The sequence below is a fragment of the Homarus americanus genome, unplaced genomic scaffold (genome assembly GCF_018991925.1).
Source record: "Homarus americanus isolate GMGI-L3 unplaced genomic scaffold, GMGI_Hamer_2.0 scaffold12187, whole genome shotgun sequence".
NCBI classification, from domain to species: domain Eukaryota; kingdom Metazoa; phylum Arthropoda; class Malacostraca; order Decapoda; family Nephropidae; genus Homarus; species Homarus americanus.
In genome coordinates this window covers 65,001-80,662 of record NW_024717481.1, presented here as the reverse complement: position 1 = coordinate 80,662, position 15,662 = coordinate 65,001, and the positions used below count along the sequence as shown (strand labels likewise).

Below are 15,662 nucleotides of genomic sequence, written 5' to 3'. Positions count from 1 at the left end.
ATCAAATACTTTACGTTTCGGTGCAGTATTGCTATAAGTAAATTTGCTGATAACACTAAAATAGGGCGTGAAATTAAAATCTGAGGACTCGAGAGCAAAACTACAGGAAGATCTGAAACAAATTTTGAAATGGTAGATGAAATTCAATGTGGACAAATGTAAAAATTACTCAGTATAGGAGATGTGAAACAGGAGCCAAAGATGCCAGATAAACAATGTTGCATTGTGAAATCCGACTGAGAGAAATATTTAGGAGTAATGATAAGTAGGAATCTTAAGCCAAGTAAACAATGTGTGTTTATGCTAGTAACAATGATAATATAGTACTTTGGTTCGCCTGAAAGTGTTAATTACAAGACCATGAGGTCATCTTAAAATTATATCTTTAAGCATGAGACCTCACCTGGATTGCAGCACTTCAGTTCTGGTCACTTATTACAAAATGGATGTAGAATACTTGGAAAGAATCCAGAGGAGAATGACAAAGACTAATCCACGGGCATTAGGAACCTTGGTACAGAGGCAGGTTAAGAGCATTTTAATTTGCCACTCGAGAACGCCAGAGCCAGGGCGACATGATGAGGTGTATAAACGGAAGTCAGGGGCTAAACAAAGGGGTCATTACAAAGGTACTTAAACTATCCAACTAAGAACTGAACTCGTAACAATAGTTTTAAATTAGACAAAATTTGGAATTTAGGTGCAGGAAATAGGTAAACACTGGTTTGGAAACAGAGTAGTGAGATGAATGGAACAAATTACCAAATATCAATAACTCGAATACTCTGAATGGCTTCAACATAGGTTGGATGTATGAGGCAATGGGGGTTGGGTGTAAGGGGGACTGCGAAATTATGGTCAATAGATGGCTGCGGTTTCCATCGTTTCTTGTGTTTCTCAAATGTTCTTATGACATGACAACATGACATGAGGCGTGCAACTGGACGGCATTAACACAATCTGACATGAGGGCTGGCTCATTGAGGCATGGGCAGCCGGCGGTATGTTGGGGAGAATGAGACCTGAGCAGATACCAGCTGAGATGGGCTGACATGACAGGGACTGGCTGTGTGGGCCTGTCCTGACGGTATGGCCTGGCCTGAACGTAGATCGTGTGCTCAAGACCAGTTTTTGCTGGATTTGTGGTGAGAACTCAAGTACTGTGCATTTGCTGCTGCGAGAGTTGGAAATGTCCTTGCAGAATTCCAGACCTCCTCTTTGAAAAAAATCCTATAATCCTCTTCATCTGAAATATAAAACATAACCTTAAGTAAGAGTAATGATGTGGTATGGTAGCAAGACACAGCATCGTTCGGTGGGCAAACCAAAGTGTGTTATTGTTATCGGTTTCACAATGACCTTTTTTGGGTTTGTGTGGATATTTTGACTCTCGTAAAAAAAAGATGAAAGCTTGTTTAATGTAGAGTCATTAAGGGGAAGCAAGTTAGAGAGTTTGGAAGGCGCGCAGAAAGGAAACCGTCAATAAAGTTCCGCACTCTCTTCCTCTCTGTGTTCGTGAATATCGTATGAAAGTCAAACCTTATTAAATGACTTTCTCTAATTCTCTCTTTTTTCTTCTTTCTCGTCTTATTTGAAGTTTCTCTCTCTCTCTCTCTCTCTCTCTCTCTCTCTCTCTCTCTCTCTCTCTCTCCCTTGGGCGTAAGTGTGAAGACCTCGGCTCACTTGCCTGCACTAGTTATAGCCTTCTCTTGAGGAAAGGTTCGGTAAGGGGAGTGGAGGGGGGTGATATATGTGTCAAGTGGTGACGAGGGACTGTGTATATAGGTGGGAGTATATGCAGGTGGCAAGTGGTATGTAGGTGGGAAGTGCTTTATGTGGGAGGGTGTTATGTATGTGGGAGTGCTGTGGGTGGGGAGTGTTATGTAGATGGAGGTGTTGTGTGGGTGGGGGTTGTTGTATGTGGGTGGAAGTGTTATGTGGGTGGGGAAGTACATGTGGGTGGGGGAGTGTTGTGGGTGGGAGGTGTTTAAGTGGGAAATGTTATGCTGGTGTGGTGCAGGTGTTGTGGGGTTTGGGAGTGTTGTGTGGGTGGGGAGTGTTATGTGGGTGGGAGTGTGGGTGGGTGGGGAGTGTTGTGTGGGTGGGAGTGTGTGTGGGTGGGGTGTTGTGTGTGGGTGGTGTTATGTGGGTGGGAAGTGGTATATGGGTGGGATGTGTTATGTAGGTGGGGAAGTGTTTGTGGGTGGGAGTAGGTATGTGCGTGGGTGGGAGTATTGTGTAAGTGGGGTGTGTATGTGGGTGGGAGGTATTATGTGGGTGTGTGTGGGTGGGGAGTGTGTGTGGGTGGGGTGTTGTGTGGGTGGGGAAGTGTTGTGTGGGTGGGAAGTGTTATGTGGGTGGGGGTGTTTGTGGGTGGGGGTGGTTTGAGTGGGGTGTTGTTGGGAGGTGTTTGTGGGTGGGGAAGTGTTGTGGGTGGGGTGTGGGTAGGTGGGGTGTGTTGTGGGTGGGAAGTGTGTGTGTGGTGGGAAGTGTTTGTGGGTGGGAGGTGTTATGTGGGTGGAGTGGTATATGGGTGGGATGTGTTGTGTGGTGGGAGTGTGTGTGTGGGTGGGAAGTGAGTATGTACGTGGGTGGGAGTGTGTGTGGGGGTGTTGTATGTGGGTGGGAAGTATTATGTGGGTGGAGAGTGTGTGTGGGTGGGGAGTATTATGTGGGTGGGATGTGTTGTGTGGGGTGGGAAGTGTTATGTGGGTGGGGAGTGTTATGTGGGTGGGAGTGTTATGTGGGTGGGGGAGTGGTATATGTGGTGGGATGTGTTGTGTGTGTGGGAAGTGTTGTGTGGTGGGAAGTGGTGTGTGGGTGGGAGGTGTGTTGTGGGTGGGGAGTGGTGTTGGGTGGGATGTGTTGTGTGGGTGGAGTGGTATGTGGGTGGGATGTGTTATGTGGTGGGAAGTGTTGTGTGGGTGGGAATGTATGTGTATGGGTGGAAGTGTGTGGGTGTGGAGTGGGGTGTTGTGTGGGTGGGGAGGTTATAGCATGTGGGTGGGTGTTATGTGGGGGGGAGTGTGTTGTGTGGGTGGGGGTGTTGTGTGGGGTGGGGTTGGTGTTGTGTGGGTGGGGGTGTTGTGTGGGTGGGAGGTCGTGTGTGGATGGGAAGTGTGAGTGTGGGTGTGAAGTGTTGTGTGGGTGGAAGTGTTGTGTGGTGGGGAGTGTTGTGAGGGTGTGTTGTGTGGGTGGGGAGTGTTGTGAGGTGGGGAGTGTGTGTGTAGGGGGGGAGTATGTGGGTGGGAGTGTTATGTAGGTGGGGAAGGTTAGGGAGGACAGGTGTTATGTGGGTGGGGAGTGTTGGGGAGGGTGGGTGTTATGTGGTTGGGAGTGTTGTGTGGGGTGGTGAGTGTTGTGTGGGTGGGGGTGTTTTGGTGGGAGTGTTGTGTGGGTGGGGGTGTTGTGTGGGTGGGGTGTGTTGTGGGTGGGGGTGTTGTGTGGTGGGGGGTGGTGTGTGGGTGGGGTTTGGTGGGTGGGGGTGTGTGTGTGGGTGGGGTGTGTGGGTGGGGGTGTGTTGGGAGGAAGTGTGTGTGGGAGGTGTTATGTGGGTGGGGGTGTTGTAGGTGGGAGAGGTTAGAGGACTGGGGTGTTGTGGGTGGGGAGTGTTGGGAGGAGGGGTGTTGTGTGGGTGGGGAGTGTTGTGTGGGTGGGGGGGTGTTGTGGAGGTGGTGAGTGTTGTGTGGGTGGGGGTGTGTTATGTAGGTGGAGTGTGTTGTGTGGGTGGGGATTGTGTGGAGGTGGGGAGTGTTGGGGAGGAGGTGTTGTGTGGGTGGGGAGTGTTTGTGGGTGGGGGGTGTTATGTGGGTGGGGGGTGTTGTGTTGGTGGGTGTGTGGGGTGGGGGTGTGTTAGGGAGTGGTATTGTGTGGGTAGAGTGTTGTGTAGATGGGGAGTGTTGTGTGGGTGGGGTGTTGTGTGGGTGGGGGTATTGTGTAGGTGGGGAGTGTTGGGGAGGAGGTGTGTGGGTGGGAGTGTTGTGTGTGTGGGGTGTTGTGTTGGTGGGGGTGTTGTGTGGGTGGGGGTGTGTTGGGATGTGGGTGGAGGGGTGTTGTGTTGGTGGGGTGTGGGGGTGGGGTGTGTTGGGGAGGGAAGTGTTGTGTGGGTGGGGAGTGTTATGTGTGGGTGGGGTGTTATGCTGGTGGAGGTGTGTATGAGGTGGGGAGGTTTGTGTGTGTGGGGGTTTGAAGGTGGGGTGTTATGTGGGTGGGGGGTGTTGTGTTGGTGGAGTGATGGTGGTGGGGGAGTGTTGGGGAGGGAGTGGTTTGTGGGTGGGGAGTGTTGTGTAGGTGGGGGTGTTGTGTGGGTGGGGGTGTGGGTGGGGAGGTGGTGTGTTGGTGGGGGGTGTTGTGAGGTGGGGGTGTTGTGTTGGTGGGGTGTGTTGTGTGGGTGGGGTGTTGTGGGTGGGGAGTGTTTGTGGGTGGGGGTGTTATGTTGGTGGGGAGTGTTGTGAAGGTGGGGAGTGTTGTGTTGGTGGGAGTGTTATGAAGGTGGGGAGTGTTGTTATGTATGTGGGGTGTGGAGTGGGGTGTGTGGGTGGGGAGTGTTGGGGAGGAGGGTGTGTATGTGGGTGGGAGTGTTGTGGGTGGGGAGTGTTGTGTGGGTGGGGAGTGTTGTGTGTGGGGTGGGGGTGTTGTGGGTGGGGGTGTTTGTGGGTGGGGTGTGTGGGTGGGGTGTTGTGTGGGTGGGGTGTTGTGTGGGTGGAGTGTTTGTGGGTGGGGGAGTGTTGTGTGTGGGTGGGGGTGTTATGTAGGTGGGGTGTTATGTAGGTGGGGGAGTGTTGTGAAGGTGGGGAGGTGTGTTGTGTGGGTGGGGAGTGTTTGTGGGTGGGTGTTATGAAGTTGGGAGTGTTATGTAGGTGGGGAGTGTGTTTGTGGTGGTGGTGGAGTGTTTATGTGGGTGGGGAGTGTTGTGTGGGTGGGGGGTGTTGTGGGGTGGGGTGTTGTGGTGGGAGTCTTGTGAGAGGTGGGGAGTCTTATGTGGGTGGGGAGTGTTGTATGTGGTGGGAGTGTTATGTGGGTGGGGGAGTGTTATGTGTGGGGGGTGTGTTGTGTGGGTGGGGAGTGTTGGGGTGGGAGATTGTGTTGGTGGGGGAGTGTTTATGGGTGGGGAGTGTTGTGTGGGTGGGGGAGTGTTATATGGTGGGGGTGTTGTGGGTGGGGGGGTGTTGTGTGGTGGGGAGTGTTGTGTTGGTGGGGGGTGTGTTGTGGTGGTGGGTGGTGTTATGTAGGTGGGGGGTGTTATGTAGGTGGGGGTGTTGTACAGGTGGGGAGTGTTATGTGGTGGGAGGTGTGTTGTAGTGGGTGGGGAGTGTGTGTGTGGAGTTGGGTGGGTGTGGTGGGAGGTGTGTGTGTGTGGGGGGTGGAGTGTGTTGGGTGGGAAGTGTGTGTGTGGAGGTGGGTAGGGTGTGTGGGGTGGGAAGTGTGTGTGGGGGTGGGTAGGTGTGTGGGTGGGAGTGTGTGTGTGTGTGGGGGGAGTGGGTGTGTGGTGGGGAGGGTGTGTGTGGGGGTGGAGTAAGGTGTGGGTGGGGAGGTGTGTGTGTGTGGGGGGAGTGGGGTGGTTGGGTGGGAGGTGTGTGTGTGGGGGTGGGTGGGTGTGTGGGTGGGGAGTGTGTGTGTGTGGGGGGGTGGGGTGTGTGTGTGGGGAGGTGTGTGTGTGGGGGTGGGTAGGTGTGTGGGTTGGAGGTGTGTGTGTGGGGTGGGTGGGGTGTGTGGGTAGGAAGTGTGGGCACAAATATAGAGCAGGTTGATTCATATGGGTTCACCACTATCCAGGATGAGGCATAAGGTGACTTAGTGTTTCTAGAATATAGTTAAGGGTCATATGGTTATACTGATGAAGCTGTTTGACCAGGTGTGACAGTGCTGGACAGGTGGTTATGGAGGTACTTGACACTGTGTTTAGTTAAGTAGTCTTTGTGTGAACTAAGGTACAATACAATACTTTCAGTCACCTATGATGTATTGTGTTGTGTGTGTGTGTGTGTGTGTGTGTGTGTGTGTGTGTGTGTGTGTGTGGGTGTGTGAGTGTTAGAATAATGCAAGTAGGTGAAATGTGGTGGGGAGGCCGTAGACTTTTTCATTGCCAGGTCAGAGGATAAACTTTAATATTTTTCACGTATGTATATGTGTATGTATGTATGTGTGTGTATGTATGTATGTATGTATGTATGTATGTGTGTGTGTGTGTATTATCAGTATTTTTATTTGTATATAACCCTCTAAAGAATTATATCATTTCATTCATCATAGGAAAAAATACCTAATATTTATTTGTAACCCTTTACACAAGAATTTTAATATCAAGTCTGGTCGCTGTTAAGTCGTAGTAAGGGCTATTGTTTACTATGGCCCAGGGTCAATCACCTCTCAATGGAAGGTCACAGCTGTTATGGATATTTCTGTACATAAGGTGATCATTATCGCTGAAGTGAGTGTTATTCCATACACGAATGGGGTCTATAATAGCACCGAGGACCATTAAGACTGGGGCCTATTTGGACTGAGGACCATGAAGACTGAGGCCTGTAGGACTGAGGACCATTAAGACTGGGGCCTATTGGGACTGAGGACCATTAAGACTGGGGCCTATGGCACCGGGACCATTAAGACTGGGGCCTGTTGGACTGAGACCATGAAGACTGAGGCCTGTTGGGCTGAGGACCATTAAGACTGGGGCCTATTGGGACTGAGGACCATTAAGACTGGGGCCTCTTGGGACTGAGGACCACTGAAGACTGGGGCCTCTTGGGACTGAGGACCATGAAGACTGGGGCCTGTGGGGACTGAGGGACCATTAAGACTGGGGCCTGTGGACTGAGGGGATAGTTCAGGGCCTATTGGGACTGGGGACCATTGAAAGACTGGGGCCTCTTGGGACTGAGGGACCATGAAGACTGGGGCCTATTGGGACTGAGGACAAGACTGGGGCTGTGGGACGGAGGACCATGAAGACTGGGGCCTCTTGGGACTGGGGACCATTGAGACTGGGGCCTATGGGACTGGGGACCATGAGACTGGGGCCTATGGGACGGAGGACCATGAGACTGGGGCCTCAGGACTGAGGACCATGAGACTGGGGCTGTGGGATGGAGGACCATGAAGACTGGGGCCCTTGGGACGGAGGACCATTAAGACTGGGGCCCTCTTGGGACTGAGGACCATGAACTGGGGCCTATTGGGACGGAGGACCATAAGGGCCTATGGGACTGGGACCATGAAGACTGGGGCCTCTTGGGACTGGGGACCATGAAGACTGGGGCCTGTGGGACGGGGACCATGAGACTGGGGCTATGGCACCGGGACCAGTGGACTGGGGCCTGTGTGGGACTGAGGACCATTAAGACTGAGGCCTCATGGGACTGAGGGACCATGAAGACTGGGGCCTGTGGGACTGGGGACCATTAAGACTGCGGCCTTGTGGACTGAGGACCATTAGACTGCGGCCTATGGGACTGAGGATAAGACTGGGGCCTTGGGACTGGGGACCATGAGACTGCGGCCTATGGACTGGGGACCATAAGACTGCGGCCTATTGGACTGGGGACCATTAAGACTGGGGCCTCTTGGGACTGAGACCATGAAGACTGGGGCTAGGACGGAGGACCATGAAGACTGGGGCCTATTGGGACGGAGGACCATGAGACTGGGGCCTATGGGACGGAGGACCATGAAGACTGGGCCTATGGGACTGGGGACCATTGGGACTGGGGCCTGTGTTGGGGGCCATGAGGACTGGGGCCTATGGGACTGAGGACCATGAAGACTGGGGCCTGTGGGACTGGAGCACCATGAGGCTGGGGCCTGTGGGACGGAGGGACCATTAAGACTGGGGCCTGTGGGACTGGGGACCATGAAGACTGGGGCCTGTTGGGACTGAGGACCATGAGAGACTGGGGCTCTTGGGACTGGGGACCATGAAGACTGGGGCCTCTTGGGACTGAGGACCATTAAGACTGGGGCCTGGGACGGGGACCATGAAGCTGGGGCCTGTGGGACGGAGGACCATTAAGACTGGGGCCTATTGGGACTGAGGACCATGAAGACTGGGGCCTGTGGGACGGAGGACCATTAAGACTGGGGACCTATTGGGACGGAGGACATGAAAACTGGGGCCTCTTGGGACTGAGGACCATGAAGACTGGGGCCTGTGGGACGGAGGACCATTAAGACTGGGGCCTATTGGGACGGAGGACCATGAAGACTGGGGCAGGACTGAGGACCATGAAGACTGGGGCCTCTTGGGACTGAGGGACCATGAAGACTGGGGCCTCTGGGACTGGGGACTGATGAGACTGGGGCCTCTTGGGACTGGGGACTGTGAAGACTGGGGCCTTGTGGGACTGGGGACCATAGACTGGGGCTGTTGGACGGACCGTGGGACTGGGGCCTGTGGGACTGAGGACCGTGGAACTGGGGCCTCTTGGGACTGAGGACCATTAAGACTGGGGCCTATGGGACTGAGGACCATTAAGACTGGGGGGCCTGTGGGACGGAGGACCATTAAGACTGGGGCCTATTGGGACTGAGGACCATTAAGACTGGGGCCTCTTGGACTGAGGACCTGATGACTGGGGCCTCTTGGGACTGGGGACCATGAAGACTGGGGTCTTGGGACGGGGACCATGAAGACTGGGGCCTCTTGGGACTGAGGGACCATGAGACTGGGGCCCCTTGGGACTGGGGACCATGAAGACTGGGGCCCAATGGCACCGAGGACCAAGACTGGGGCCTTTTGGGACTGAGGACCATTAAGACTGGGGCCTATTGGGACGGAGGACCATGAAGACTGGGGCCTGTGGGACTGGGGACATTAAGACTGGGGCCTATTGGGACGGAGGACCATGAAGACTGGGGCCTCTTAGGACTGAGGACCATGAAGACTGGGGCCTATTATGGGACAGGACCATGAAGACTGGGGCCTCTTGGGACGGAGGACCATTAAGACTGGGGCCTCTTGGGACTGAGGACCATGAAGACTGGGGCCTGTGGGACGGAGGACCATGAAGACTGGGGCCTATGGGACTGAGATCAGAAGACTGGGGCCTCTTGGACTGAGACCATGAGACTGGGGCCTGTGGGACGGAGGACCATGAAGAGCTGAGGCCTCTTGGGACTGAGGACCATGAGAGACTGGGGCCTGTGGGAAGGAGGACCATGAAGACTGGGCCTGTGGGACCAGGGACCATTAAGACGGGGGCCTGTGGGACGGGACCATTAAGACTGGGGCCTCTTGGGACTGAGGACCATGAAGACTGGGGCCTCTTGGGACTGAGGACCATGAGAAGACTGGGGCCTGTGGGACTGAGGACCATTAAGACTGCAGCCTGTTGGGACTGAGGACCATAAAACTGCGGCCTATTGGGACTGAGGACCATTAAGACTGGGGCCTGTGGGACTGAGGACCATTAAGACTGGGGCCTCCTTGGGACGGAGGACCATTAAGACTGGGGCCTGTGGGATGAGGGACCATGAAAACTGAGGCCTCTTGGGATGAGGACCATTAAGACTGGGGCCTATGGGACGGAGGACCATTAAGACTGGGGCCTATGGGACGGAGGACCATGAAAACTGAGGCCTCTTGGGACTGAGGGACCATTAAGACTGGGGCCTATGGGACTGGGGACCATTAAGACTGGGGCCTGTTGGGACTGAGGACCATTAAGACTGGGGCCTCTTGGGACTGAGGACCATGAAGACTGGGGCCTATGGGACTGAGGACCATTAAGACTGGGGCCTATTAGGACGGAGGACCATGAAGACTGGGGCCTCTTAGGACTGAGGGACCATTAAGACTGGGGCCTATTGGGACTGAGGACCATTAAGACTGGGGCCTATTGGGATGGAGGACCATGAAGACTGGGGCCTCTTGGGACGGAGGACCATTAAGACTGGGGCCTCTTGGGACTGAGGGCCATGAAGACTGGGGCCTGTGGGACGGAGGAGGCCATGAGGACTGGGGCCTGTTGGGACTGAGGACCATGAGACTGGGGCCTCTTGGGACTGGGGACCATGAGGCTGGGGCCTATGGGACAGGGGACCATGAAGACTGGGGCCTATTAGCACTGGGGACCATTAAGACTGGGGCCTATGGGACTGAGGACCATTAATTTGAGCTCTTGGGACTGAGGACCATGAAGACTGGGGCCTATGGGACTGAGGACCATTAAGACTGGGGCCTGTGGGACTGAGGGACCATGTAAGACTGCGGCCCTGTGGGACTGAGGACCATTAAGACTGGGGCCTGTGGGACTGGGACCATGAGAGACTGGGGCCTGTTGGGACTGGGGACCATGAGACTGCGGCCTGTGGGACTGAGGGACCATTAGGACTGGGGCCTCTTGGGACTGAGGGACCATGAGACTGGGGCCTGTGGGACGGAGGACCAGTGAAGACTGGGGCCTATGGGACGGGAGGACCATGAAGACTGGGGCCTATGGGACTGGGGACCATGGACTGGGGCCCTGTGGGACTGAGGACCATGAGACTGGGGCCTGTGGGACTGGGGACCATGAGACTGGGGCCTGTGGGACTGAGGACCATTAAGACTGGGGCCTGTGGGACGGAGGACCATTAAGACTGGGGCCTATGGGACTGAGGACCATGAAGACTGGGGCCTGTGGGACTGAGGCCATGAAGACTGGGGCCTCTTGGGACTGAGGACCATTAGAGACTGGGGCCTTTGGGACTGGGGACCACGTAGACTGGGGCCTGTTGGGACGGAGGACCATTAAGACTGGGGCCTGTGGGACGGGACCATTGAGCTGGGGCCTATGGGACTGAGGGACCATGAAGACTGGGGCCTGTGGGACGGAGGACCATTGGGAACTGGGGCCTGTGGGACGGAGGACCATGAAAGACTGGGGCCTATTGGGACTGAGGGACCATGAACTGGGGCCTGTGGGACGGAGGGACCATGAGACTGGGGCCTATGGGACGGAGGACATGAGACCTAGGGCCTCTTAGACTGAGACCATGAGCTGGGGCCTCTTAGGACTGAGGACCATGAAGACTGGGGCATAGGGACTGAGGACAGATGAAGACTGGGGCCTCTTGGGACTGGGGACCATGAAGACTGGGGCCTGTGGGACTGAGGGACCACCTGGGGACTGGGGCCTGTGGGACGGAGGACCATTAAGACTGGGGCCTTGTGGGACTGAGGGACCATTGGACTGGGCCCTATTGGGACTGGGGACCGTGGACTGGGGCCTGTTGGACTGAGGGACCATTAGACTGGGGCCCATGTGGGACGGGACCATTAAGACTGGGGCCTATGGGACTGGGGACCATTAAGACTGGGGCCTCTTGGGACTGAGGGACCATGAAGACTGGGGCCTAGGACTGAGGACCATGAACTGGGACCTCTTGGGACTGAGGACCATGAAGACTGGGGCCTCTTGGGACTGGGACCATGAAGACTGGGGCCCCTGGGACTGAGACCATGAAGACTGGGGCCTGTGGGACTGAGGGACCATTAAGACTGGGGCCTATGGGACGGAGGACCGTTGGACTGGGCCTAGTGTGGGACTGGGACCATGAGACTGGGGCCTATTGGCACCGGGACCATTAAGACTGGGGCCTATGGGACTGAGGACCATTAAGACTGGGGCCCAGTGGGACGGAGGACCATGAAGACTGGGGCCCTATGGGACTGGGGACCATTAAGACTGGGGCCTGTGGGACGGAGGACCATGAGACTGGGGCCTCTTAGGACTGGGATCTGAAGACTGGGGCCTATTGGGACGGAGGACCATGAAGACTGGGGCCTCTGGACGGAGGACCATTGAACTGGGGCCTCTTGGGACTGAGGACCATGAAGACTGGGGCCTATTGGGACGGGGGCCATGAAGACTGGGGCCTATGGGACTGAGGACCATGAAGACTGGGGCCTCTTGGGACTGGGATGCATGAAGACTGGGAGCCCTGTGGGACTGGAGGACCATGAGACTGGGGCCTCTTGGGACTGGGGACCATGAAGCTGGGGCCTGTGGGACGGGAGGACCATGGAGACTGGGGACTATGGCACTGAGGGACCATTGACAGGGGCCCTTGGGACTGGGGACCATAGACTGGGGCCTCTTGGGACTGGGGACCATGAGACTGGGGCCTCTTGGGACTGAGGACCATAGACTGGGGCCTGTGGGACTGAGGACCATTAAGACTGGACCTGTGGGACGGGGACCATTAAAAACTGCGGCCTATGTGGGACTGAGGACCATTAGACTGGGGCCTATTGGGACTGAGGACCAAGACTGGGGCCTCTTGGGACGGAGGACCATTAAGACTGGGGCCTGTGGGACTGAGACCATAAGACTGGGGCCTCTTGGGACTGAGGACCATGAGACTGGGGCCTGTGGGACGGAGGACCATGAACACTGGGGCCTTTGGGACGGAGGACCATGAAACTGGGGCCTATTGGGACGGAGGACCATGAAGACTGGGGCCTATGGGACTGGGGACCATGAAGACTGGGGCCCTGTGGGACTGAGGGACCATTAAGACTGGGGCCTGTGGGACTGAGGAGACCATTAAGACTGGGGCCTAGTGGGACTGGGACCATTTAAGACTGGGGCCTATGGGACTGAGGGACCATGAAGACTGGGGACCTGTGGGACGGAGGACCATTAGACTGGGGCCTGTGGGATGAGGACCATTAAGACTGGGGCCTATGGGACTGAGGGACCATTAAGACTGGGGCCCAGTGGGACTGGGGACCATTGAGACTGGGGCCTGTGGGGATGGGGACCAGTGAGACTGGGGCCTGTGTGGGACTGGGGACCATTAAGACTGGGGCCTGTGGGGACTGGGGACCCATGAGACTGGGGCCTATTGGGATGGGAGGACCACGTGGGACTGGGGCCTGTGGGACGGAGGACCATGAGACTGGGGCCTGTGGGACGGGAGGACCATTGGACTGGGGCCTGGGACTGGGGACCATGGGGACTGGGGACCCTGTGGGACTGGGGACCATTGAGACTGGGGCCTGTGGGACTGGGACCATGGGGACTGGGGCCTTGTGGGACGGAGACCATTAGGCTGGGGCCTCATGGGACTGAGGGTGACTGGGAGCCTATTGGGACTGAGGCCATTAAGACTGGGGCCTGTGGGACTGGGGACCAATAAGACTGGGGCCTGTGGGACTGGGGACCATGAAGACTGGGGCCTGTGGGACTGGGGCCAATGAGACTGGGGCCTGTGGGACTGGGGACCATTGGACTGGGGCCTGTGGGACTGGGGACCATTGGGACTGGGACTGTGGGACTGGGGACCATTGGGACTGAGGGCCTGTGGGACTGGGGACCATTGGGACTGGGGCCTGTGGGACTGGGGACCATGGACTGGGGCCTATTGGGACGGGACCATGAGACTGGGGCCTCTTGGGACTGGGGGACCAGTGGACTGGGACTCTGGGACTGGAGGACCATGAGACTGGGGCCTCTTGGGACTGAGGACCATGGAACTGGGGCCTGTGGGACTGAGGACCATTAAGACTGGGGCCTGTGGGACGGAGGACCATTAAGACTGGGGCCTGTGGGACTGGGGACCATGGGACGGGCCCTGTGGGACTGAGGACCATGAAGGACTGGGGCCTGTGGGACTGGGGACCATGAGACTGGGGCCTGTGGGACTGGGGACCATTGAGACTGGGGCCTGTGGGACTGGGGACCATGGACTGGGCCTATGGACTGGGGACCATTAAGACTGGGGGCCTATGGGACTGGGGACCATAGACTGTTGGACGGAGGGACCGTGGGGAACTGGGGCCTGTGGGACTGGGGACCATGGGACTGGGGCCTGTGGGACTGGAGGACCATGAGACTGGGGCCTATTGGGACTGGGGACCATGAGAGACTGGGGCCTGTGTGGGACTGAGGACCCATTGAGACTGGGGCCTGTGGGACTGGGGACCATTAGGACTGGGGCCTATTGGGACTGAGACCTGCATTAGGACTGGGGCCTGTGGGACTGGGGACCATTAGGACTGGGGCCTGTGGGACTGGGGACAGAGACTGGGGACCTGTGGGACTGGGGACCATGGGACTGGGGCCCTGTGGGACTGGGGACCAGTTAGGACTGGGGCCTGTGGGACTGGGGACCACTGGGACTGGGGACCTTGGGACTGGGGACCAGTGGGACTGGGGCCTGTGGGACTGGGGACCATGAGGACTGGGGCCCTGTGGGACTGGGGACCATGGAGACTGGGGCCTGTGGGACTGGGGACCATGTGGGACCTGTGGGACTGGGGACCATGGGGACTGGGGCCTGTGGGACTGAGGGCCATTAAGACTGGGGCCTGTGGGACTGGGGACCGTGGGACTGGGGCCTGTGGGACTGGGGACCATGAAGACTGGGGCCTGTGGGACTGGGGACCATTGGGACTGGGGCCTGTGGGACTGAGGACCATTGGACTGGGGCCTATGGGACTGAGGGACCATTGGGACTGGGGCCTGTGGGACTGGGGACCATGAAGACTGGGGCCTGTGGGACTGGGGACCATTGAGACTGGGGCCTATTGGGACGGGACCATTGGGACTGGGGCCTACTGTGGGACTGGGGACCATTAGGACTGGGGCCTTTGGGACTGGGGACCATTGGGACTGGGGCCTGTGGGACTGGGGCCATTAGGACTGGGGCCTGTGGGACTGAGGGGACCATTGGGACTGGGGCCTGTGGGACTGGGGACCATTGGGACTGGGGCCCATTGGGACTGGGGACGTGCAAGACTGGGGCCTATTGGGACGGAGGACCGTGAGACTGGGGACCTGTGGGACTGGGGACCATTGGGCTGGGGCCTATTGGGACTGGGGACCATTGAGACTGGGGCCCATGTGGGACTGGGGACCATTGGGACTGGGGCCTGTGGGACTGGGGACCGTTGGGACTGGGGCCTGTGGGACTGGGGACCATTGGGACTGGGGCCTGTGGGACTGAGGACCATGTAGACTGGGGCCTGTGGGACTGAGGGGACCATTGGGACTGGGGCCTATTGGGACTGGGGACCAAGTGAAGACTGGGGCCTATTGGGACTGGGGACCATTGGGACTGGGGCCCTGTGGGACGGAGGACCAGTGGGACTGGGGCCTGTGGACTGGGGACCATTGGGCTGGGGACCCTGTGGGACTGGGGACCAAGTGGACTGGGGACCTGTTGGACGGAGGACCATTAAGACTGGGGCTATTGGGACTGGGGACCATGAACTGGGGCCTATTGGGACTGGGGACCATTGAGACTGGGCCTGTGGGATGAGGACCATTAAGACTGGGGCCTGTGGGACTGGGGACCATTGGGACTGGGGCCCATGGGACTGGGGTTTATGTGGGACTGGGGACCGTGGGACTGGGGACCGTGGGACTGGGGACCATTGGGACTGGGGACCGTGGGACTGGGGACCAATGGGACTGGGACAGGGACTGGGGACGTGGGACTGGGGACCGTGGGGACCGTGGGACCAATAACCGTCGGGACAACCTCATCTACGTCATCATTACGTAATCGGTAGATATATGGCATTCCCTCTCACCGTTTCTCTTCCTCTCCTCCTCACGCGTCCTCTCCCCTCTCACCGTTTCTCTTCCTTCTCACTCCTCAAGCGTCCCTCTCCCTCTCACCCCTTTCTTCCTTTGTCTCTCCTCTCACCCATCTTCTCTCACTTTGTCTCCTCT

The 15,662-nt window shown here is 57.2% G+C and overlaps 1 protein-coding gene across 1 annotated transcript; it reads right to left on the bottom strand.

Annotated features, from left to right (window-relative positions):
- Positions 1–9,884: 9,884 nt before the first annotated feature.
- Positions 9,885–10,853, bottom strand: LOC121858900 (gamma-gliadin B-like). Its single transcript, XM_042355552.1, has 2 exons — positions 10,580–10,853; positions 9,885–10,024 (listed from the first exon to the last, which is right to left on the bottom strand). Exons 1-2 carry the CDS (start codon positions 10,851–10,853, stop codon positions 9,885–9,887), a joined length of 414 nt encoding a protein of 137 aa, XP_042211486.1.
- Positions 10,854–15,662: the final 4,809 nt, after the last annotated feature.